General features: G+C 39.3%; 2 protein-coding genes across 8 annotated transcripts in view; one reads left to right on the top strand and one right to left on the bottom strand.

Moving 5' to 3' along the window:
* The window catches only part of mecom (MDS1 and EVI1 complex locus), a 219,551-nt gene that overhangs the window by 6,422 nt on the left and 187,481 nt on the right, over window positions 1–25,648 (top strand). The window lies entirely within an intron of this gene.
* Window positions 1,056–10,721, bottom strand: LOC144000438 (uncharacterized). Its single transcript, XM_077494265.1, has 5 exons — window positions 10,687–10,721; window positions 10,486–10,608; window positions 2,292–2,456; window positions 1,405–1,503; window positions 1,056–1,321 (listed from the first exon to the last, which is right to left on the bottom strand). The coding sequence occupies exons 2-5, from the start codon at window positions 10,546–10,548 to the stop codon at window positions 1,220–1,222; spliced, it is 429 nt and encodes a 142-aa protein (XP_077350391.1). The 5' UTR covers window positions 10,549–10,608; window positions 10,687–10,721; the 3' UTR covers window positions 1,056–1,219.

Below are 25,648 nucleotides of genomic sequence, written 5' to 3'. Positions count from 1 at the left end.
ACCAACATTTTTGGAGGTCAAGACCAAGACAAAACCAAGACTTTGGGAGGCCAAGGCCAAGACTTTTAGAGGTCAAGAAACAGACAAGAGCAAGACTTTTGGAGGTCCGCCGAAACAAGACCAACATTTTTGAAGATCGAGACCCAGACAAACCAAGACTTTGGGAGGTCGAGGCGAAGACTTTCAGAGGTCAAGAACCAGACAAGAGTAATAAATTTGGAGGTTGAGACTGAGACAAGACTAAGACCACTGGAGGTCGACACTGAGACAAGACCAAGATTTTTGGATATCGAGACCCAGACAAGACCAAGACTTTGGGAGGTTGAGGCCAAGACTTTTGGAGGTCAAGACCAAGACAACAGCAAGACATTTGGAGGTTGAGACAGAGACAAGACCAAGACTTCTAGAGTTCGACACCAAAGACCAAGATTTTTGGAGGTCAAGACCCAGTCAGGACCACGACTTTCGGTGGTAGAGACCCAGACAAGATCAAGATTTCTGGAGGTTAAGATCGAGACAAGACCAAGACTGTATATATCAAAGAACCCCCCCCGAAAAAAATAAATAAATCACCAAGATCTTTTCCATTATGTTTGCAACAAAAGCAAATGCTGATGTTTTGAAACAGTACAATGAAACAAATGTCTAATCTAAGCAAATGTGTTATTTCACTTCTGATCACATTTGTACTGGCCTGGTTGCCACCGGTCTTGGTCAAAAATCGAGAGTCCGCTCTGTCTGAGACTGAGACAAGACCGGGTAAAATTCCTTTGATTCCAGGAAGAGACAGAGACCCTTAAGAAGTGGACTCGAACCAGTCTCGAGATGAAGACTGATTTTGAGAACTACAAACACTAATATCTGAACATAAGCATAGAGGCACACAATCATGAGCATATCACATCTCAAGTCTCCTGGAAGGCTGTCACCATGCCCTGTGGTCTGATGAGACCACGATCAATTTATTTGGTTCAGATGATGTCAGGCGTGTGTGGCAACTGCCATGTGAGGAGTACAAAGACAAGTGTATCTTGCCTATAAGCATGGTGGGAGTGTCATGGTCTGGTGCAGCAATGGCGTTGTCGGCTTCCATTGGGCAGCTACACTTCATGAATGCAAATATGTACTGAACATACTGAAGCAGAGCTTGATCCATTCCCTCGGGAAACTGGGCCACGGGGCAGTATTCCAACATGATAACGAAGTGTAGGGACTCAGTCTAAATTGTCCACATTTGCGAATGGCTGTTTGTCATCAGTATTTGTGCTCTGTGATTGGCTGGTGACCAGTCCATGGTGTAGATTCCAGTTCCCCTGTGTCCCTAATGAAGAAAAAGTAGGATAGAAAATGGACGAGTGAAAATGCTTTTTATTGTCTTTACAGGTGTTTGTTCTCTAGGCCTACCTTGTTCAAGCCCCTAGCTCTGCACCCAGTCATCATGATAACATAATCTGGACTCCCCAGTGGCTGTACATGGGGTTGGTTGAATGAGGCTCGAACAGGCTAATATCAGAAAGATAAGAAATAGAATGTGGATATTTTACCATACATTTTGATCCTTGGAGTATTTTGACGCAAGAATGACAAAAACATTTGGGAACATGGAAACTGTTTTACAAAAAGTTGCATAATGTTTCCTTTAATTGACATGTATACACTGAGAAAAGTTTTAACAAGGAATTGGAACACACCACACAATCCAGTATAGGCAGTTCAGTGACGGTAAATATGCATACTTTTGTTACCATCAAGTGTATGTTATCAAAATATACATAGCATTTTTTGGCAGCTGTCTGTTGGGATTTCAACTGAAGTGATATGGAGAACTGAAGAAAGGTAGAATTACTGCAGTTTTCAAATGTAAACATCAGTCATTCACAATCTGTGAAAATAATGGAATTTGGACACATTAAGAAAGCAGTTTTTCCTTTTTTTTTTTTTTTAAATAGACATCCTCTAATTTTGTCCTTTTAATTCTTCTTCTTTGTTGAAATTATATAGATAACCCTTGTCAATCGGGTATAACGGATTACTGTTCATACTGTTAAAACTCTTGTAATTGTCACTTTCCCAATCGTGGGTCATGCAAGAGTGATATTCATCACGCTGTGCCTGCCACAAATCCCTTGTTTAAAAATAAGAAGACCCAAATTCTTGCCCTTATGGGGTCTCGTTTGATGATGTAGATGTAGGTATGTGCTCATGTAAAAGTGTTATTGGTCAGCCAAGGTCACAGCAGAGGAAAGAATGTGGCTGAAGAAAGGAATGCGAGGCTGATTAGCGCTTCTTACCTGTAAGTGAACTGGACGTGCCTGCATGGGATGAGACCGAGGAAACAAGGGAACAATAGGACAGTAGAGATTCCTTTCCACACCGCATTCCAGCGATCCTGCAGCCAGGGCCCCCCACTCAGAGCTTTGATGAACCCTTCTCACAGCTTCCTGGGATTGTCGCTCCTCCGCAAACACAAAAACATAAAGCGGCTGGTGAGCAGGGCCCTCCTCAGGATGTCCTGTTTTGATTAGTGTTAGCATCCTAAAAGCACCGTCGAAATATTATTCTAACAAGGAGAGAAGCGTAGCGGTGACACATCCACTTCTTTCCACTCTGTGACCCGAGAGGTCAGATGCACTACATGAGCCAGAAATCAAAGAGGCGCTCCTCACCTGGTGATCTTACCGAGGAAATCATGAGGAAAACAAGGCGATAAAACGATAGCGAGAGGTTTCAGGTCCTGTCAACAGGTGGAAGTTTGACGGGCAAATACTTTCTAAATACGGGACCTGATAATGACTGACACATGTTGTCACAGTTGAGACTTCTATTTCAAATATTTTTCCTATTAATCTTCAAAATAATATCCAGCTGTGCATAAGTCATGGCAAAATTTGATACTTGCATTCTAAAAATAGTTGCGTCAAAAGTAAAAGAAACCATAAAAGTGGGCCAAAATTAAGTAGTGAGATGAGTTGATCCCTTTTTGTTGCCCCTCTGTCTGTCTGTCTGTCTGTACTCTTAATATTGGAGTGACCTGCTACTTTGGTCAATTTGAACCGATTTTACCATTTTTTTGGGTCAAAACTTGGGTCAAATTGAATCACGGGTGGGTCCAATTTTGATAAAAATCCTGTTATTTTTGACCCAATACTTTTATGGGTCTCTGTCTGTCTGTCTGTCTGTCTGTCTCAGCAATTTTTCCTTCATCAGACACATGAAAAATTTAATTTATGGGGGAAAAAATGAAAAACAATTACCAAACGTATGAGTTACTCCACTACACTCTAAAAAGAGACCTGTTGAACCAATTTAAGATTACATATCGAATTGTTGACCAATTTAGGAAAACAAATTGCTTCTATTGGTAACACACGATTTAATTAAGTTAGTCTAAAGTGAATATATTAAGTTTAATTAATTATGAGGGCATTAAACTAAATATATTCACCTGAATTAAATTAATCCAAAGTGACTCCAATCCAAAGTATTACATTTAATGAACTCATAATCACTTAAACTTAATATATTCACTTTGGGCTAAATTTTTCAATCATATGTTACCAATTGAAGCAATATTTTAAAGTTGGTCAACAATTCAATTTTTAATCTTAAATTGGTTCATCAATTCTCTTTTTTAGAGTGTCAGCTGAAAGGCAAACAAAAGCAAAATGCTATAGCCAGTATACTGTACACCAGGGGTCACCAACTCCGGTCCTTGAGGGCCTCTATCCTGCATCTTTTACAATTTCCCTCCTCCAACACACCTGACTCAAATGATAACCATCGTTATCAGGCTTCTGCAAAGCTTGCTGATGAACTGTTCATTTGAATCAGGCGTGCTGGAGGAGGGAAACTCCTCAAACATTCAGGAGAGGGGCCCTCGAGGAGCAGAGTTTGTGACCCCTGCTGTACATGTTTGATTTGATGATAGAAAATTCAATTGAGGACTTTATTAGGTATACGTACATAACTTAATGATATCAGTATCAAAATTCTGTCTTTATGAAGACGATACTGCTCAGTTTCCTAGTGACAAGATGATAAAAAAAAAAAAAAAAAAAAATCGTTATTATGGTGGTGATAGTTTCCTGCACTGCATATAGCCTATATTTGGTGAACCTTATTCAGCTACATGGGTGGCAGGGGCAAACTATTACAAACACGAATGAAGTGTATGTTGAGTCCTAGTTCTGACTGGCTGTATCCTCTTTCAGCAGTCAACTACATCTTTTCTGTCTCCTGTGGAATCAGGGAGCAGTCAAGCATTGCAGCACAGTTTGTTGTTTTGCTGGGGCTTGAGGGCTTTAGTTTGACAGGAGGGCACCACTTTGTTCACCTCAGTATCCAGAAGGGACCCCTTTGGGCTCAGGCCCGGGACGTCTTTGTCAGGGCTGTGGCGGGACGAGGGCAATGGGGGGGCCCTCACTGCTCACCGGGTCAGTGGACAAGCTAATCGATTTTATCTCCGTTTCACACACGCCGCCAAACGCCTACTGGTCTGATATTCACATGTTCAGAGGATTATGCTCCCTCCATCTCCTCTCTATCTCCCTTTCTCTGTTTGTTTCTCTTTCTCTCCCACCACATTTCTTCTATTTTTCATCTATCATTCCTGCATACTGTTTTGTCTGCACCTCTTTCACCAAACTCCCCCACCTCTTGCCAGCTCTTTTTCACCCCCTTAGACTCAACGCTGTTCTCTACATTGGCACTCCCCATGAGGGAGGCTACACGAGCAAGTGGAGGGACTCTTGTTTTCTTGACCATTGCTCAAGATGGAACAAGGGAACAAGGGAATGAAAGCTTTGGGAAAGGTCTGGAAACTTCACATTCGTCAGTGTAAGGAGATACTGCGCTGACAGTTAGCAGACAGACGGCCAAGTACAACACAGGATGGCCGTGTGGGTCTACTGCGCTCGGTCCAACAGACAGACACAGTGAGACCAAGACCAAACAGCCCTCTCATCTCATTTTAGAACATGTTCGCATTTTAGGCCCTCCGGCTGCCTTGCAAACAGAAGTGAAGGATTATGCGTTACTGTAAGAACTAATTCAGCCATGTTCAGCAAGGGGAAATAAGTACTGAATATAGTTTATAGTAAGTTAAATTACAGCTGGTAGAGCTCAGAGGTCCATTTCACAAAGCATGTTCAGCAAACACAGACTAACCCTGATATACTCTGAGAGAGGAAACTGCAGGACAGCTGATTTGAGGTAGTTTTGTCAACACAGAGTTCACCTGGAGTTACCTCTACACTAAACAGACCACATCAATGGATCTCCGATTCATCGAGTCACCATGGCAATGGGGAAGCAGAGCCTAGCGCCATCCTCTGCTCCCGCATTTTTTCACCCCTCTCAACTGAAAATCTAAATGCGATCATCTGGCGAATTTGAACATGTCTTTAGAAAAAACAAGTGCAACACTGCAGCGGCTCCCCATAGAGGAAGGCGGCGTGGGAGAACATTGCTGCTCGGGTCAATGCGTCAATTGAAATGTAGTCCTTTGCAATCACAATAATATTACAGGGGAAACCTGTTGAATAGTAGTTCATTAATTCATTTCATTTAGGTGCAATCCTGAAAGATTAAAGTCTCTTCTTTCATCAGGGAAAAACAGTGTTTCTATCTGTTTCCGTTTTGCAGAAATTAGCATTAGAAGAGAGCTAAGTTTCATCAGTTTTCACAAATCTATTTAAAATTGTAAGTAATTTAGCTTTTTTTCTAGATGGCCCTGGTTGATCTCCTTTGCTCTGCTGTCACCTGCTGGCCGTTTGTGTAATAACTACCATTTCTGCAACCATTCTCTGCAGTTGAGAGGCTGCATCAAAGCCTTCTGTATGTTCTAGCATAAAAAACAAAAACAAAAAAACGTATCAATACGTCTTTGGGACACTTAAAACATAAAAAACGTATTTACACGTCATTGGGAGCAAATCAGTTAAGATACAGAAACGGTTCTAAGATATCTATGCGCGGGCTGATAACAATCGCACGACGAATATTTAATTCCCTGCACAATAATGCGGCACCTTCATCAATAGGGTTATTGTCAGAAGGACATTTCTTGACCAAAGATTCTCACTAAACCTGCTTTGTGAAATAGACCCCAGATCTCCACCAAGGCCATCCAATCCTAAACATTGCTGTTTGATTGAAAAATAATTTTGTTTTGGTCAATAATATTCCCCTTCAATCATGTAAGCGTGGATAGTGCATACTGTAATATGGTAGCCAATAAACATACAGCGGGCTTGGCTACAATACATGTGAGCTGTATAATAGTCTATGGCGAACTATAGGCACATAAGAGGTGCAGAGGGGCACATGTGGAAAAAAATAAATCACGCACACCGGATCTAAGTAAGGGTGGCTTAGCTACAGTTGGGCAAATTAGACACACTTCCATCCATCCTTTCTTTTTCTACGCTGTTTGTCCTCAATAAGGTCACGGGTGCACGCTGAAGCCTATTCCAACAGACTTTGGGTGAGAAGTGGGGCGCACCCTGGACTGGTTGCCAGCCAATCACAATTCATAGACACTGTTATGTTCTGTAAAACATTAGCTTCAGAGCAATCAAATCATGTGAAAACAAAGGGAAAACATTTAGATCAGGGATAGTGTCATGACTGGCTCACGCCAGGGTTAAGTTTGGGTCTTGCAAGGGTCATGTTTGGGTCATGACCGTCAGGTCAAGTGTGTTTTGAACGGATGTTTTGAACTGATGTAATCGGCATCTAGTTTCAACTGGTTTTATGCTATGTGATGTCATGAGCGATGTGATGTCAAGAATCTTTAATCTCTTTATCTAGTCAACACTCAATCAGATAATTCCATGTCAGTCCTCTTACCAACATGTCTAGCCACAGCCAATCCGATCAGTTCACTGTCTCGTTAAGCCAAATCGAGAAATGTGTGTTTGTCGGATTATTACCACGGTTCCTCTGTGCATCTCCACAGCCTAAGGGGGCTTGGCGTCTCGTGATTCTTGATGCATTCTCATTGTTTCTCGATGTTAGGTGAATAAAGAGTTAAATATTATTTGTGTCTGCACTTTTGGGATCCAACCTCAGAACGTAACAGATAGGCAACATTAATGCTCAAGGAGCCACAATTTTTCATTAGTGCACTTAAGGGCCATATAGGATTACACATTTCCTATGAAGATGTATAACAAAAAAATGCTGTTTTAAATAAAGGAAAAATATGTACATATGTGCAAAATGCATACTCTTAATATATTTCCTTTTCCGGTAATGATTTTAATTGCATGTATAAAAGCAACAACAAGAAAAGAGCATTAAGTGCAATAAATCATTTTGTTTTTGTTTATTTCACAAAAATCCATTCATTCATTCATTCATTTTCATAACCAATTGCTCCTCACAAGGGTCGCGTGGGTGCTGGAGCCTATCCCAGCTTTCACTCAATTCACTCAATATTTTGTGCATAACATTCCAAATCCGCAAAAATAATTAGGACAACTCACAGTGTAGAGGGCAAAATAAGCGCAACTACGATTGGATTTAACAAAAATAAAAATTAGGCATCATGCCCTGCAGTGTGTATGTAGCCTGATTTTGGTGAGCCCTTGAAGTTCGTCACCTTTATATTTCTTCATCCATCCATCCATTTTCTTGACCGCTTATTCCTCACAAGGGTCGCGGGGGCTGCTGGCGCCTATCTCAGCTGGCTCTGGGCAGCAGGCGGGGGACACCCTGGACTGGTTGCCAACCAATCGCAGGGCACACAGAGACGAACAACCATCCACACTCACACGCACACCTAGGGACAATTCGGAGCGCCCAATTAACCTGCCATGCATGTCTTTGGAATGTGGGAGGAGACCGGAGTACCCGGAGAAGACCCACGCGGGCACGGGGAGAACATGCAAACTCCACCCAGGAAGGTCCGAGCCTGGACTCGAACCGGAGACCTCAGAACTGGGAAGCGGACGTGCTAACTATATTTCTTCATGTTCATTAATATTTCACGTTTTAATTGTACGTGTATATTTTTCTCACCTCTGTCCTTTCACTTTTGCTCACTGCACTCAATCGCTGACGAGAGCCCATCCATCAGCAAATGTGGCCAAAATGTATGCATACCTTCAGAGCTAGTAATACATATATACGAAAAGATTTATCTGCACCCATAAACATGTGGCCTACACATGCAATATGTATCCACCTTTTTAAGGAATTTTTGATTTCATATATGTAGTATAATATAATTATATACAGTATATAATAATTCTTTTCTGAGCTAAGCAGGGATGTGGCACATCATTTTACATTGAGGAATACATTGCCTTGTCACTAGGATGGTATCGCCAAAGTACTTCTTTTGTACAATTTTACATCTTGGGAACATACAAATAAAATAGCTACATTGGAGTCCATTACTTAGCTTTATGGAGGGACCCCTGTTTGTGATATTGTGGTGTTTGGCTGGGCACCATGAGGTGGGCCATTGCAGGTATGACTTTCTTTCTACCTAACCATTAATCGCTGACATCTGACAGTTCAATCTAAAAGGGGTCAAGTGGTGCAGCCGGTTGGTTAGCATGGCAGATCATTCCCCCGGCTGGAAGCAGCCAGTCGCATCAACAATCAGTGACAAAAGATGCATACAGGAGAGATGGCAAATTATAAAGGAGAATCCGAGGGTTGGAAAAGATAGATGGTTAGAGAATCAGTGGAGCTCGGGATGAAAAGTTAGGTGGGGAAACGTATTCATAGGCAGGAAGGCAATTAAGCTGCTGAAGGTCAGTTAGTAGCTTGTGGTGTGAAGGATTTACTGTCGTTCATCAAGAAATGCCTATTTTCATATAATTTGATGAATATTGGTAAAGACTCTTGTAGTATTTTATAGTTTTTTTTTAATGCAGCTTAGGATTTATATGGGTAAATTCCTCATATGTTGAGTGACATGCTTGAAGTCCTATTTTCAAAACGTTAGATAATTGAAATAAATACGCTATTTTCATGGCAGTTCAATGAAAGTAATCTGAAACTTGTACAAGAGAATCCATAAACAATGATAACTTTATTTACAAACAACAACTTTATTCAGTAATAAAAATCAAAAGATCGTTTAAAGGCTAATTTACTAAGAAGTTTATTTCAGTGTTACACAATTACTTTATCATTGTTCAAAGTATAATGCTATGAAGTTGTAACATCAATCGGTAAAGACAAACGTGTATAACAGTAAAGAGTAAAACAGAGTGAGTTGCACAATTTACACATGCTGCCCTTCAATTTCTGCAGATACAGTTGCGTAAATGACCCCTCAAAAAACCCATTACACTCTCTTTATACAGTCATAATGATGGTGTAGAGGCTAAGCCGAATTTAAAGCCACAGACCGTTGCATAGATAAGAAGAGTGGTTTTGAAACACTCAATCGCTATTGTGAAACAGCAAGTCCTTGTTTTATGTACCAATATATTTAATTATCACCGCTAATCTATTGACTACCAAGCAAGTCAGCTGTGTTCACTCACACCATGACACAAATGCACATTTCTACGTGCGCATCAATGGAAGTACCAAAAAGAAAGATGCCCAGTGTTAGACCGCACTTTCTGCTAGACTTGCCCGAGGCATGAAATTAGGGCCCGATGAGGCTTCCACCGGTGGCATAAATGACCTTCTTCAAAATTGTTTAAATTCTTGTTCAAATCATAATGTGACACATATCGACTGACCTAATGCTAAAAAGCAAAACAAAACATTTGTGTTCAGACAGTATAGCTATTAAATGAAGGAAGACCCTTGATAGAAGAAAAGCAGGAGTGTCATGCTGTGAGTTTTGTTTGGTTTATAGTTGGGTTTTGTCATGTTTTCCTTGGGTCTCTTTTTGTCAATATCTCGTCAGTTTTTATCATGTCCACCTGTTCTTGTCATCCTGGTCCCTTGTGTCATCCAATCAGCTCCCTCAGCCATGTGTGTTGTGTCCAGGTGTCTTTCGTGGTCTCGTTAGTACGTGTATTTAGTTTCCTGCTTTCATTTAGTCAACATCTATGCCCAGTAATGTCACATCCTTGTGTTGGACTTTTGGATTTTCTGTTTTTGATTACTGAACTACCGTGTTAGCCCTTTCAATATTTTTTTTTAACAAATTACTTTTCGAGCACCTCTGCCTCCATGCCCTGCTTCCCTGCGCTTGGGTCTACCTGCCAACACAACCTGACAAAGACAATTGAATGCTTTGTTGTTGTTTTTTATTATTAATTTCATGTCATAGGGTTAGTAGTTATAATAAAGGACAACAATAAAGTCAAAGAAAACATGAAAAACAACAGAAAGTTCCTTATACCGTCTGTGGTACTACTGGAATGGCTTCCCTTGGAGGAATTGTCCATTGGTATTTATCCAACCTCAAGAAGGAAAACAATCGTTCTTGACCGACAATAATTCCATACGTTTTCAAACATTAATCATACTTTTTTTTTTTTTTTCTTCAGTGAATGTGTTTTTCACCTTCGCACTGATGGTGTTCCTCTGAGCCTTTTTGCAAATGTTGATGAAAGAACAAATTGACATGGTGGGTGACAGTCTTTGGCCCGAGCGCTGGTAAAACAACAGAGAAGTCTCTCTTTTCTCCTGAGAGGCCAAGAATAGCAGAAATGCTCGTTTATCCTGCGCTATCTCTCACAAATTCAGATGAACACAAATACATACCTCCCAAAAAGACAGCTCAGCCACACATACTTTCACAGGCTATCCCATCATGAAGGCCACTGAGTGATGATGAGTCATTGTTGAAAGGACGCCCTTTGACATCATCTTGTCCATATGGATCATTCTCTGGCAGAATAATAGTCCCTAAAGTCAAGTCTCTTGTCTTTTTGCGTGTCTGTCAGACAGTCAGGTTGTTGGTTTGTCTTTTTCTCAGCCCTCATCACATTCACACACCACTTCATCACAGTCATCCCAGTTTCTGTTTGTTTTAATAACAAGAAACAAGGGAATTATCTTGTTTTCTCATTGCCAAATGTTACAATGTAGTCACTTTTCTTGAAGGATGAAATCCCTGGAACATTCACTCGTAGTTATGGGTAGGAATGGTCGATATTTTTATTTTTTTCAACCAATAGGAGGACAAATACTCAACTGTTACTAATACCGAGCATCAATACCTAATACATTTGATACATAAAATTCCCACCTAAAAAAACAATGCGATATAATATTAAAGAAAGACCTATATAGCATTTGTTTGTATCGACCCTATACCGAGATCTGGCATTGGTACCCGCCCGTCCCTAGTTATATCCAAGAACGTTGACGATAAAAATGATGAGTTATTAGAAGTTGAGGATGTTAAAACTCATGTATGCATGCATTTATATAAAAATGGTGGAGCGCCACATGAATTGGATGAATCCAATCCATTTGGTTGCTCTCACTGTCATAACTACAACATGGGATCATGAAAAATGGCATACTACATATGAGGGATGGGCAAGTGCCGATGGTATTGGTATTCTGCCTTACTTCAAGGTAGTGATAATCGCGTCAGCAGCTGATACAGGTTCCTGATTGTAAAAGGGCCACAAGAAATTAGAAGTGTAGAAAATCATTAATTTCATGCAATTTTAAGGAAAATTAATATATCGGTATATATTGTAAAAGTCTTTCTTTAAAACGATCTGCCATTGTTTTTGGTTGGGAATTTTTATATATCAAAACCAAAGTAGTATATTGGTATCGGTTACTGGTATTGGTGACTACTTGTACCCGGCCCGAAAAAAAAGAAAAGAAAGTGGTCTCGTACATCTCTATATCAGTCATGCCCATTAGGTAGTGATGGACAAATGAAGCTTCATGAAGCACTTGTGATACTTTTTAACTCCTCTATACGGGAATCTTGGTTTTAAGGTACTGTGGAAATCTAATTGATTTCCTTTGCATTATCCTTTATCTTTAAACCAAGAGCACCATCTAGAGGAGTCAAAACATATTGCAAGAGCCTCCTGAAGCTTCAGTTTCGCATCACTACCTCGGGTGTTTGATTGACATAAATGAACTATTCTGTCTGTTACTCAAATACACGTCATTTCATCACATTAACTTCAAATTGAATCACTGTTCTGTTTTGTACATTAAAAAAGTAAAAGAAAGAAAAATACCACCATCTGCTGGATTTGGTGAGGTGTCCTTTTGTGGCTGATTCAGTCACCACTGGCTGTGCTCTCTGCATTCATTCATTTCAAACACACCCTTTTGTGTGTTTAGTTTGGCATGCAGCACAACCTTAATTGAATTGACTGTAATAAAATGCATGTTGCATCCATGTGACTGCCTCCCTGCTCACCAATTATTTTTATTTGCAAATTTGCGTAGATTTCAATGTACTGTGGATCAAAGCACTGCACGTAAGCTAAGAAGTCACTTTACATTTTTGCACCAAGTCTTCTGTTCTTCAGTGCTTCTCTTAAAAAAACAACCAGCGCTATGCTGAGTGACGCTAATATAATTGTTGTGTGCTCTTGCGTTTGATCGTCCTCTTAACAAATGGAATTTGTTTGGCCTGATTTGATCAGTTGATCCAGCATAGTTTTGCGCAGGCAGGAGCATATACAATGAGGTAAAATGTTTTGTGTCAGGGCGAGAGGAAACTCTATTAGAAGTGTCTTGGACTGCGAGGCCCCGCTGCCTCTGATGAAATGTTTCTCGGGTGTTAATGCAATTCTGATTTTGCTTTGCCTGGAGACTTGTTACCTCTGGGGTTTTAAAGCTGGCTCAGCAAAGCAGAAAAACAAAGTCTGGATCTAAACCATATAATTAGAATTGTGGAAACTTTGAAGGGCACTTCCTGATGTGACATAGTAATCTTCCTTGGGACACCATAGAAAGATACTTTGTAATTTTGTTAATGTTCTTGTGGAATAAAGATTGCTGTTTACACAATACATCCAACTTTTAGAGTGCTGCTGCTGAACTTTCACAGTTTCAGCCTGTTCTTAGAGAATGGATGCCAGAAAAAAAAGGTTCGCTAGGTTTTGTGCATTTAAGCAGGTATAAATTTGATAGGGTAATGTGGTTATTCAGAAATATCATCATCCATTTACTTGTTTTTTTTTACAAGACCGTTATCCATCTTTCGTAACTTTTAAAAGAAAACATTTGTGTTACAATGCATGCAATGTTGTAAGGATGTGGTACCTCCCAACATAATGTATAGGGCCCTATTTTCTTAGACTGGCACCCATGCACTCAGCATAAAAACGGTCGCATTTTCGTACCTGAACAAATCTAGTTTACTGGGTTTGGTGCACCTTTTGGTAAAAGAAATTAGAGTAGATTTTAGAGTAGCAGGTCTAAATTTTGGCGCAGGTGATGTAATGCAATTTTGGTGAATTTGATGGAAGTGCAGACAGACCGAGAGCCAAAAACGTGTGGCTCATGTTTTCGTATTTCATTCCTAAATATGACAACAGTGTGGGACAATCCCTCTTAATCATTGTAGAAATCAATTCATTGACAGAATTATCTTAAAATACATACAAAATGCATACTGTATGTTTGTACGTTGTGCATGCCTAAAGTATAACATAAATTGTTTCTATTGTGACAGTCTGACACAATAACCAAATGTTTTTGAAGTACAGCACCAAATGGTTACTTTAAGTGCACAGAAAGGGCAGCACAGAGGACAGATGATTAGGACACAGTTTCTAGACCTCCTGGGGGGGACCCCAACATAAAAGACCATACAGACCCCTCCCCACACCCCAGAAACTGCTTGAAGGTGCTATCATGTCTTCATCATCTTCGTTAAAGTCCCCCTCATGACCTGAAGTTGATATATTGCTAGAAATTACAATCAAGTAATGCTAGCTAATAATGTGCAGTAAACTTCTGATAGAAAAAAAATGTCATCTATCCTTTTCTTATGCAACAGGGTAGTACTCCGAACACAAGGAGAACCAACTGACTCAAAAGTGATTGGAAAAACAACAACAACAACAACAACAACAACACGATAAGACATTTAGGTAGATTAAATTTGATAGATAAAAATCCAGAAACTCCCAGCTACCGGGATGCATCAACCAAGGAAAAATGTTGAGCTCATCTAGTCCATTGAGAAAGCCCTCTTGAACCCGACTGACCTCGAAGGAACATTCTCCACAAGAACACACTTGTCACCAAGTGAATTGAGTTCAAGCTCCCCGGTGGCTTCTGTATGCAGCAGAAAAGGGCAATATTTGAGGTCGAAACAGCCGGTTTGACAGTCATCTCACTTTCCTCAAGAGCCAGGAAACAATCTATGAACCGTTGGACCAACTGAGTGAAGACCCACCCAAACCAAGGCAAGCCTGCACCAAAACATTCAACCAAGGAAGCAGCTATATTTTGTGGTTTGTTGCCTGTGGAGACAGCATACATAAAACAAAGCTGCAGTATTCTTATGAAAAAAGTTTCACACACGTTAAAACCGACTGAAAAGAATGAAGCTGTGGTCATTATGAGGGGCATGCAAAATATTCCTGAAGGTTCACTGTGATGATAGCTATTACAAAACTGAGTTTCACAGGAAGAATCCAATAGAATATAGCTCAGTGGCCTGTCATCATGATGCTCCATGAGGAGGTCAAAAAGGTCAAAAAGTCAGTACTTTAATTAACCTTGCATCAGACACCCACTGGAACTCTGCAAGATCCACGAGGACTGCTGCTATAAAGAGATCAAATGTGCCATACAAGCAAGCCAGCAGTTCTGCTCCACAGTATGGACGCATCTGAGCTGCTGGTGATGAAGATGTAGAGGTTGCATAGTGTGAACTGCGAGCCCGCCATAGTGCTAGTCCCGATCAACACAACAAGAGCCCTGGCATGCAATTTATCTCATGGCTGGAAGATCCTTCCACTTTGAGCCATCACCGATAACTGCATCTGGAGAGAAACAAAATAATATGAGGTGTATTCAATCACATACAACACAATTTGAACATTTGGTATGCAGAACAAAATGACTACAAATAATAATGAATGCGAAGAAACATATTGGCATATTGCAGCAGGAAATACAGAGGACATTGAAGATTGATGGTCAACCATTTTTCCTACTACAACATAAGAACAATAACAACAATTATCTGTTCCAAATGTCATTTTTTTTAAATTATGATTTTAACATGATTAAAAATCATTAAAAATAAGTTCACCACTCTTAATATTAAAGCATTAAACACTTACAATGGAAAAAAACAACAACCTAGAATTTACGAAATGTAGGGTAACAATTTGCAACCACTTTAATTGGGTAAATATATATTATACAGTGTGGTTAAATATCACATGAATTCAGTATTTATGAAATATTAAATATGTTGGGTAGCGTTTACCTAACATTTATGATTATATTATACAACCAATATCTAATCATAATTGGGTAAAATATAATCACTTTCTTATATACTACTACTTTAAATTTAATTAATTACTATTAGTTACCAGTGGTTGAGTGGTTAGCACGTCCGCTTCCCAGTACTGAGGATGCAAGATCGAGTCCAGGCTCCGGCCTTCCTGGGTGGAATTTGCATGTTCTCCCTGTCTTCTCCGGGTACTCCGGTCTCCTCTTACATCCCAAAGACATGCATGGCAGGTTAATTGGACGCTCTGAATTGTCCCTAGGTGTGCTTGTGAGTGTGGATGGTTGTTGGTCTCTGTGTGCCCTGCGATTGGCTGGCAACCAGTTCAGGGTGTACCCCGCCTACTGCCCAAAGCCAGCTGAGATGGGCTCCAGCACCCCCGCGACCCTTCTGAGGAATAAGCGGTTAAGATGGATGGATGGATAGTTATCATGTGTTGGACGCAACACGTGATAAAGGAAAAAAAAATCACAATAAGAAGAGAAAAATGAAATGATTCCATCATAAACAAATTAGTTCAAACAGTCTTCATGAGGGACAACCCTACCTAAATACTTACAAATATGTACATAAGTAATTTAAAATACGTATGTCCTTAACATACTAATACTGTACGTACATACCACAGTCACTCATCACTCAGTGTTGTACACGGCTCCCATCTACCTTTCTCCAAAATCGTTTTTTTTTTATAGTGTAACTTGGCAAATGCAAATAAGGAATGCCAAGAGTAACTCTTAAATTAAATTTGATAAAATTTCACATGGTCACACTGGCAGTAAATGTATTTCAATTTGAAGGCCATTTTGTCACATAGAATTGAAAGAAAAGGTAAAAAATTACCCTTGTTCAGTGCCTAACACCACACATAGCAAATGTCCAAGTCCAACTTTTATTGCAATGTTAGAGCTATACCCCACATCATATTATAAACCTTTTCATCGGACATTCCTTTGTTGACGAATATGACTAGGTTTGTTTGGAAAAACAAACAAACAAACAAAATATAGTACCCCGCAATTGTCCTCAGATTTATACCACAGTGAAAGCAAATCTGTCCCAACCAAAGAAGTGACCCATTCCAGCCCCATGGGGGTTCTGAGACAAAGGGTTGTGCAAGCTGTCACATCGTCAAGCTAGCCCAGAGCCCCAGCAGATCAAATACAGGTATGATTTATGTCCGCTGTCGCAGCCTCCTCACAGTACGTTCTCCTACATCGAAGCTGTTGGCAAATCCAATGGCGCTGGTAATTTGTCTCCTTACATGGGTAGGAGGTAAAGGTCAAAGGGCACTGAAATGAAAATGACCAGACCTGACTTAATTGTTGTATCTATTGGTACTTTGAGACAGAAGGTCTATCTGTCTATTTGTCCATCTGTCTGACTTGTGTCCTGGCGCCGTGTTGTGTGTCACTGGGTCGAGACCCTCTGGCTGCACACAGCCATTATGGGCACTGATCTGATCCAGCAGGAGCGCAGGGTTCACTGAGGGGATCTCTCAAGGCCAGATAGTATCATTATCACAACACACAGCCTGGGGGAACCCCGTCAATGGCTCTTCATTGTCTCCGCATTTGCTAAACAAAATTTCTGTATTCCTGTATTGTGTTATAAAGTCTTTTAAAAAAAACTCAAAATGACATCACTGTGAGGTATTTCCTCGTCGTAGCAGCACATCTGACAAGGTTAAGCCCGTAAATAGTGTTGAGAAAGGTTTCCTGGGTGTGATTACATTTATCATGTATAATTAGGAAGTTCTGTTCTGTCTACACATGATGACCCTTGACCTTGAGTGTGACACTGGTAGTGCCAGACACTCACATATGATGTCCAGGTCATGATACTCTAAAAAGACATGCTTCCGCTCTTTCATTGGAAGCTTTTTAACCTGAGGCCAGACAGCAAAAGCACATTTATTTCACATGAGTTAAAAATGGAACATTACAATAATACAAGAGCACATACACATGTAATTATTCTAACTTTTTGAAACTTTAATCATCCTCTCTTTCTCCATATTACTCTGTCATTTTTTTCTTGCTCTTTCTTTTCACTCATACCCTTTTTGTGTTATAATTCCCACCTATTATTTCTGTCCCGAGCCCTCATTAGTCATGTCGCTGTCAGCCGCCAGCTGCAGACACACAAGCTCATATACACAACCACACATCTTCCTGCACATGCACAGGTATGGAAGTCATCAAGACAAGGTCAGAGGTTTGCCTCATTACCCAACTCCAGCGAAAACTTTTGGCGTGTTTTATGCAGTGCTATCAGACGTGGGGGGAGGGGAATAAGTACAAGGGGGAGGGTCTGAAGAAAAGATTGTTTCATAAGCGAGAGGCTACATGAGTTTTTTTTATTTTTATTTACCATATAGCCACAGAATCTCAAATCCAATTGAATGGGTTACTAATTGTACTTTTGTAATCATGTCCAAAAATAAAAATAAAAATAGAATAAAATTGGAGTGTATTGACTGTACAACTGTAACACTAATGCCACCTCCTCAACCAATGGAAAAGTTTTCCTTTTACCCAGGATGTTTATTTGCTTTTGGTAATGTTATAAATCCATCCATGTCATCCGTCCACGTGTCTGGCGTACTACTAGCTAGCTTGTACTAAGCCAGTGCTTCTCAATTATTTTCTGTCATGCCCCCCCCCAGTAAGAAGAAAACATCTCGTGCGCCCCTCCTCCTCGCGCGACTATAAATATTATCATTTGTCTATAAAATTGTTATAAGCACACCTCTGCATAACACTGTATCCTTATTAATGTATAAGAGAATAAAAAAAAAAAAATATGGACCAACTTACAACAAAGAATAGCTTTATTCAGAAAAGATTTAAAGTGCATCTGAAATTCAAAACTAAAATTAAATCCTTAATTAAACTATAAACATTTTTTGACTGACCATGTCAAACCATATGATACGGAAAAATACAATTACATAAAATCAATAAATAATAATGCATTCAAACTGATCACCATCATTAACTCAGGAGCACAATATTTAAAAAACAAACAAAAAAAAACCCAACCTTTAACCTACAAAACAAAAGTATATAAAATAATTTGTGCTTGAGTTGAGTTGATTTTTTTTTTTTTTAATTTGCTGTGTGCAAAGCGCGCATGCTCAGTGCAAACAAAACCCCTACACGAGCAAATGCTCCCTGCGCGCACTCTAATGAGAGCGCCACTGTCCCCTAGTGTAGTGGAGGCGCAATTGCACTTTATTCTAGGACAGTAAAAAAAATCTAAATAAAAAAAATAAAAATCATGTTCCCCCCATGCGCCCCCCTTGATGGAGCCTCGCGCCCCCCCTGGTTGGGGTGGTGGGGGGCACTATTTGAGAAGCACTGTACTAAGCTAACCTAGTACAGTTCACCGGTCTGGCCCAGTATCCAAGTTTGAAAGCTCTATTCGTGCTATGATGGGCTTCGTTGATGGCTTAACAGTTAGTAGAATTAGTAATCTAATATTCGTTAACCAGCTAAACATTTCCATGTTTGGGAGTGTCAGCTCTTGAAGAGTGGCCGTCACAGAACGCTGGGTACTTTCTGCCTACATTGAGCCCGAATCATACACTAAACAGGGGGAACAAACTTCTTGTACATAAAGACAACTACATCAAAAGTTTGAGGCATGCTTGGAAGCACATTCGTGTGGATGATCACCTTTATTTATAGTGATGTCGTCACCATTTGTCGAAACAAAATTAAACAATGTTAAAACATAAATCTGTTTGCATTGGTCTTTTTGACACTTTGAGCTAACTATTAAAAGCTAATGTTGCATTACATTTGTAGATGAATTGCACTCTGAGCTCACCTCAGGTTTTTTTTTTTTTGCATCATACATGACTGCTGTTTCCTGATGTTAAACACATCTATAAATGAAGTTATTAAGTGCAGTCGAACAGAAGGCCATTGATTCATTTTTTTCTCTCCTCTCCCACACACATTTGGACACTTTTCTGTCTCAAACATGTCTTTCTCTTTGTGTCAATGAAACACAAACATACATACAGTCATAAGACTCCGCACACTTGATAGGATGCTGACATGTGACTAAATGCAAACCAGGAGTACATGAGTATGTTCAAGTTCAGCTTGGGGGGTCATTGGTGGGCATGTGTTTATGTGTGTGCGCAAGAAGTCAGCTGGGAGCAGTCAGGGGGACACTGGTGATGTAGACTGACGGGGGACATAAACACTCAGTAGAATAGTGAAGGGACCCATTGTCTCCATAGTTGCCACATCACTCATTCTCTCGAATGAAATGATCTCTTTCTGTATGTTCGTCTAATTGCCCAATCAGTCTCCAAGAATGTCATATGTATTTCTTACTCCTTAACGATATGATTTTTCTTCCACATGCGCTTATCTTTTAACCATTTGTGCACTTAGTAGATGCTCTTATCCCAAATTTACACTATGTGATCTTTAAGTTTGTTTTGCTCAGTCATTTTATTTTATTTATGAGAAAACAAACAAATCAAGATAAAGTATTGCTAATTGAACACCACTGATATATGATTTGAGTGCAATGTAAGAAAATGTACCTTATTATGTAGTGATTTGATTGTCAGTCCCCAGCCTTATTTCAAGGTATCAGTACTCTCATCGGGCCCTTTGTGGCAATCAATCAGGAACTAGAAATTTGAAGATTAGTAAATCGCCATTAATTTCATGCAATTTTAAGAAAAAAAAAATGCTATATTGGGATGTATAAGTCCCTTTCTTTGTAATTATGTCATTACTTGTTTGGGAAAATTTACGTATAAAATAACTCATGATATTGGTACATTTATCAGTATTGGTGGCTACTCAAGAGGTGAGTCCTTGTACTGGTATCAGATTATCAAAACAGTGGAAGTGAACATCCCTAATTGTCAGTATAGAGTTTATTTATTTATTTATTTTTTTGTGAGTCTCATTGTCATTAGGTACACCTGTACAAATATGTTCTATTGTCCATCCATCCACTTTCTTGACTGCTTATGCCTTAAAAGGGTTGGGGGGTGCTGGAGCCTATCTCAGCTGGCTTTGGGCAGTATGTTCTATTGTTCTTCACATTAAAAAAAAAAACGAAAAAAAAAAAACGAAAAAAAAAAACATTTTGATTGCTAACAGAGTCTTTAGTTAAAATGTTAGTAAGGTTATTTTATGTGGGAGCAGTCAAAAAGTAACGAGACCAACTTCATATAATCCCCCCCCCCAAAAAAAAATAAATAAAAAATAAATAAATAAAAAATCAGTTTGCAATTTAAATACTTGTTTTTTTTCCATTTAATTATTTAAAAATTCTGTCCTTTTCTTGTCAGCCATGTTGGAAATAAATTTATTGTTGGATCCCCGTCAGAAGCAGAGCTGTGATTAAATTTCATGCTTTCACCACTAAACATTTCACAGAAAAAGTTCTGACACAGTTCAGTTCTACATTGTTGCAAACTCTCAGCTGAATAATAATAATCACACATCTTAATGATTAACTTACCAATGAAAATGTCTTCAAATAAATGATCCATCCATTCTCTTGACCGCTTATTCCTCACAAGGGTTGTGGGGGTGCTGGAGCCTATCTCAGCTGGCTTTGGGCAGTAGGCAGGGGGACACCCTGGACTGGTTGCCAGCCAATCGCAGGGCCAAATGAATAATTTTATTTATTTTTTAATGACACAGCTCGCTCATTAGCTTTCGTGTGCTTATTGTGGCCAATGAGTGCACTTAATGAGAGAGAAGTCACATAGCTAGTAGCCAGTATTAATTGTTGCGTGCAGAACAAACAATGTATTGATTTAGCTTGAGAGCTGTGACTGAGATCCAGAAGGAGGTAAAGGTGTGTGGAGGATATGAGGGTGGAGGTGTCGGGGACAGTGATGAGGTGCGTGAGATGAAGTTGAGGCAAGTTGGAGATGGAGGGAAGCAAGGAAAAGGTGAGGTGCTGAGGACATGCTCGATGTGCTTTGCGGGATTTGTGTCTACGTTTTGTTTGTGTTCAGGCTCAAATTTCTGCCCATTTATTTTGACACCTGTACTCGTGTCTGCGTGTGTAAAAACTGTCTCAGACAAATTGAATGGAAGTGCTTCTCTTTCTTTGGCTAAGCTCTTATGTTTTGTTTTGTTTTCCCTGTAGGACATCAGATAAGATTTCAAATGAATATTTTAAAAGAGAAAAGAGAACATTTTATGCAAAAGCAGTCACTTGTCTACAAATAGTGACACATTACATAATTATGTTGTTTTTATGTGTGATTGACAGTTCAATCATACATTTAAGAAGGCTTAAGGCTATGCTACTTGAAGGACGTGTTTCTATAACTTGGCCTCCTGTTCGCATACGCAATCATGCACACGCAAGCACACACCATGCATGCACGCAACGCACACGCACAGCTGAGGTTTGGATGTTTATACAATGGTGAGCCAAACAAACCAGTTTTAAGTGTGAAACGATTCTCAAATAATCTAAATATCCACAGTCCTCTTGGCAAATTGCCCTTGCTTGTGTAATTTGTGAGTGTTCATAATGTAAATACACTTAGCATACTGGCTCCTTTCATTCATAAGAACAGGTCTGAAATCTGGTGTAATGCACACAGAAATGAATAAGAAAGAAGGACACTCAGATAGCAATAGTAATAATTGTTCTGAGCCGAATAAAGTTTTATGCATATGCCAAGCTTGGGGAAATGTATTTTATATTGTTTTACATCATTGATCCCAAATTTCATATATTTGAGCTGAAAAGCTTTGGAAAACTGCCGGAGCATGGAACTGCCATTGTGGAGTAAAAATTTTTGAACCGTTGCAAATACATGTAAAAACATATATATATTTTAAATTGAATGTATTTGTAAGTGTTTTTGAACATACATGTAAATAAGTTTGAACATACTTGTAGGCTAAGTGCTGAAAACTTTACTGAGCTTACCACAAGTTATATAAAAAATGGTATTTTATATGGGTACACGCAAGTGGAAGTCAATGCACTGTACTTACATTATGGGAAAAAAAGACAAACAGCAGTCATAATAATAAATCGTAAAAAATATGAATAATTTATTAATAATGTTTACTTGTTTAATTTTTGAAAGTATTGTTAAAATGTAAACTAAACGCTAAAACATGTTTGTTTTTTTTATTTGTGCATGGACAAGTAAAAATCCTAAATCATAAAAATTATAAATAAACAATTTTTACTTAATTTTCAAACTGGTAGGTATATTATGGATTAAATGCGGGGAAAAATATATTTTTACTTCTGCATGCACAAGTAAAATAATAAATCATATAAGTCGTAAAAATTATGAATCAACGTTTACTTAATTTTAAAATGCATTGATATAATGCCGTCTACATTTTTGTAATGTAGAGTCTACATTATACCAATACAGTACATTCAAAAAGTAATGTGAACTCTACTATAAAATTATGTAGACTCTATAGTATAAAAATGTAAACATTATACCAATACAATCGGAAATTAAGTAAACATTGTATAGTTGTAATTTGTATCACTTATGATTTTTTTAACTTGTGCATTATGGGAAAAAAAATGCAAATTTTTTAGCATTTAGGCTACAAGTACATTCGAATGTATTTGCAAAGACGTTTAAACGTACTCGCAAATATGTTTAACCGTCTTTGCAAATACATATAAAGCTATTTGCAATATGCTAGTCAAATAATGTGACCTTTACTCCACATTGTCAGTTCCACGCTAGAAAACTTTGTTCAAGACAAATAATTTTTTCCCCCAATCGAGCAAATATAATTCATTATGTCACCACAACATGAGGATGTTGTGCATCATGAAATCAAAACAAGTCATAATGTTTGCATATCAGCGCTGTAACTTTTTCCTCCCTGATGCCTGAGCCATAGCGTTTGTATAAAAACATCATAGAAAGCCACACAATAGTCGAGGAGGGATAGATGTCAGTGGTCAGCGTAGATAAGAATGACAAAGCTCTGCACTAAGCCACATCACCAGCAGGCTTCTCACCTGCCTGTCCATCACACGGGTGCACTCAACCATCACTGACTGATTGTGTGTGCCCATGCATGTGTGTGCGCGTGCGCGTGCGTGTGATTGATGCTTTTCGCCTGTCGCCAGCTATACGCCCACATCACCCCCTCTTGTCGCACCTCAGTCGGGACTGTCACGGAAACATGAGGCCTTTGGAGATAGCGGCCGCCGTCCCGGCCAGCCCTCTGCTCGCACTGTCTCTTTTTCTGCTCCTTCAGCCAGTCACTTACTGCTGTGGGAAAAGCAGAGGAGATGAGGCCTTAAAAACAGATCATTGTCCGCCTCCTAGATTAAAGCCAGAGAATGTGAGCATTGTCCGCTGAATGGCTAAACCTTCCTGCTGTCACTCAAATGCTGCTCTGAGCGCTACTTCATGTCTAAGAGGCTTATCTGCAGTGAAAGGCCCCTAGCTGCTCTGGGGAGAGAGGACGTAATGAAGCGTGTTTTTTTTTCTCTCGCTCTGTAGGGAGAAACCTGCTGCTGAGTTTGGTAGTAAAACCGGGGAGGGTGGCGGGGGTCTTCAGCGGGTGGATGTGGCCAGTGGGACAGCTGCTGCCGCCCTCCCCTTTAGCCCCGCTGCTCCTTCTAACTGCCCTTCTCCAAGGAATTGTCATTCATCTAGTCTCACATGAGAGCCAGCCGCAGCATACGGGCCCGAACGCCGCGCCATTCTGATGGGGGTGGTCGGGCGGGATGTATCCGGGGACAGGCCTGTTGTACACGCTCAGCCGTGAGGGGGTGATCGGCAGGCCGCTGATGGGCTCCTCGCTTTGTGCAGCGCTGATTGAGAAGGGGAAAGTTTAAGTGGCGCTCTCATTGAGAGCTGAGCGCTGGCCATGCTGGGAGTGTTTGCTAAGCTCGGAGGCCTCGCAGTCGTTTTTGTAGACATGTATGTAATTACCAACACAAAGTGCAGAGGAAAGAGTTAGTGTTTTGACTGATGTTTGATAGTTTGCAAAAAAATACTTTTGTATTTATACGTGGCTATAAAGTCCATTCATTATTTTTTTTCTTGTTTTATATTTCTTTGCGCTATTTATAGTCTTTTATGCTATTATTATGCAAGGGGCCTATTTTTGTGCCCACCGCTAAGATGCATGGGTGGTTATCTTCGTTTTGGTATTTTGCTTGAGGAGCGAAGATAAAATAGGGCACATTGCGCCGTTGTGGGACAGAACAAGCCAATTGATGGCCAATCGAAGCAGCTCTCCTCATTCCCATTAAAATCAGGGTGTGCACACAGTGTTTGCTATTACAAAAGCAGAGATTGACTCGCCGGGTCCCGAGAGATGAGACTGGTTTGCAAAAGTGTGTTTATACAGGTTAACTGCAATATCTCCCTCTTGCGGATCATGCATCTGCCCACCCCATGCCCATTACTTGTTTAAATTTATACATTTGCACCTTTTTTAAAATTTAAAATAACTAATCTGTTTTGTTTCGTTCTAAATGAACTTGCATAATTATAGTGATTCAAAGAATTTGATTTGTCTTAATATTTTTTTATTAGTTCTTTACATTTAAACATTTTCTAGTTTTTTACCCAAAAAATAAATGATCATCCTAATCCACAGTGCAAGCTGCACTTCAACTTCAAGTTTTTGCCAACATAAAAAAATAAAAGCATAAATAAATAAATAAATAAATACATACATACATACATACATATTATTATAAATTGTTAGGTCCAAATTTAACGTAATTGTATTATTTCTATTTAATTAAAATTTTCTGAATATTTTTAAATGTGTAACCATTTTCTTGTTTTGCACCAAAAAATAAATGCTCGTCCTACTGCACAAGCTGCACTCCAACTTCAAGTTTTTGCAATAATAAATAAATAAATAAATAAATAAATACATTCTGTTTGGTCCAAAAGGAACTTACATAATTATAGCGTTTATATTTTTTAATTGGTCTTAATATTTTTAAATGCTTAAACATTTTCTTACATTGTACCAAAAAAATAATAATTTGAATAATCGTGATTTCAATTATTGCTAAAATAATCATGATTATTATTATTTTTCCATAATTGAGCAGCCTTAGGGGGTGCTGTTTTGGTGTTGTATTTGTAAGATGATAATAGATAGTTAATTCAACGAAATAATTTTTGCAATTATTCAGAGGGCTTGTCCCACGCTGCTGTCATATTTATGAATGATGACATCCACTACACATGTCCGTGGAGCGCATGACTAACTGCCACTGGTGTTGTCCAGTGTT

The sequence above is a fragment of the Festucalex cinctus genome, chromosome 13, assembly GCF_051991245.1.
Source record: "Festucalex cinctus isolate MCC-2025b chromosome 13, RoL_Fcin_1.0, whole genome shotgun sequence".
Lineage (NCBI taxonomy): Eukaryota > Metazoa > Chordata > Actinopteri > Syngnathiformes > Syngnathidae > Festucalex > Festucalex cinctus.
Note: the sequence above shows the minus strand (reverse complement) of the source record. Positions and strands in the feature narration are given on the sequence as shown.

Excerpts from the sequence above, each read along its gene's own strand:
- LOC144000438 (XM_077494265.1), bottom strand. The coding sequence starts at position 10,548 with ATGTCAATTTGTTCTTTCATCAACATTTGCAAAAAGGCTCAGAGGAAC. Across the intron at positions 2,457-10,485 it reads GGAACACCATCAGTGCGAAG|GAGCGACAATCCCAGGAAGC; the intron begins GTGAAAAACACA and ends GTGTTTGCGGAG. Across the intron at positions 1,322-1,404 it reads GAGCTAGGGGCTTGAACAAG|GGACACAGGGGAACTGGAAT; the intron begins GTAGGCCTAGAG and ends TTTCTTCATTAG.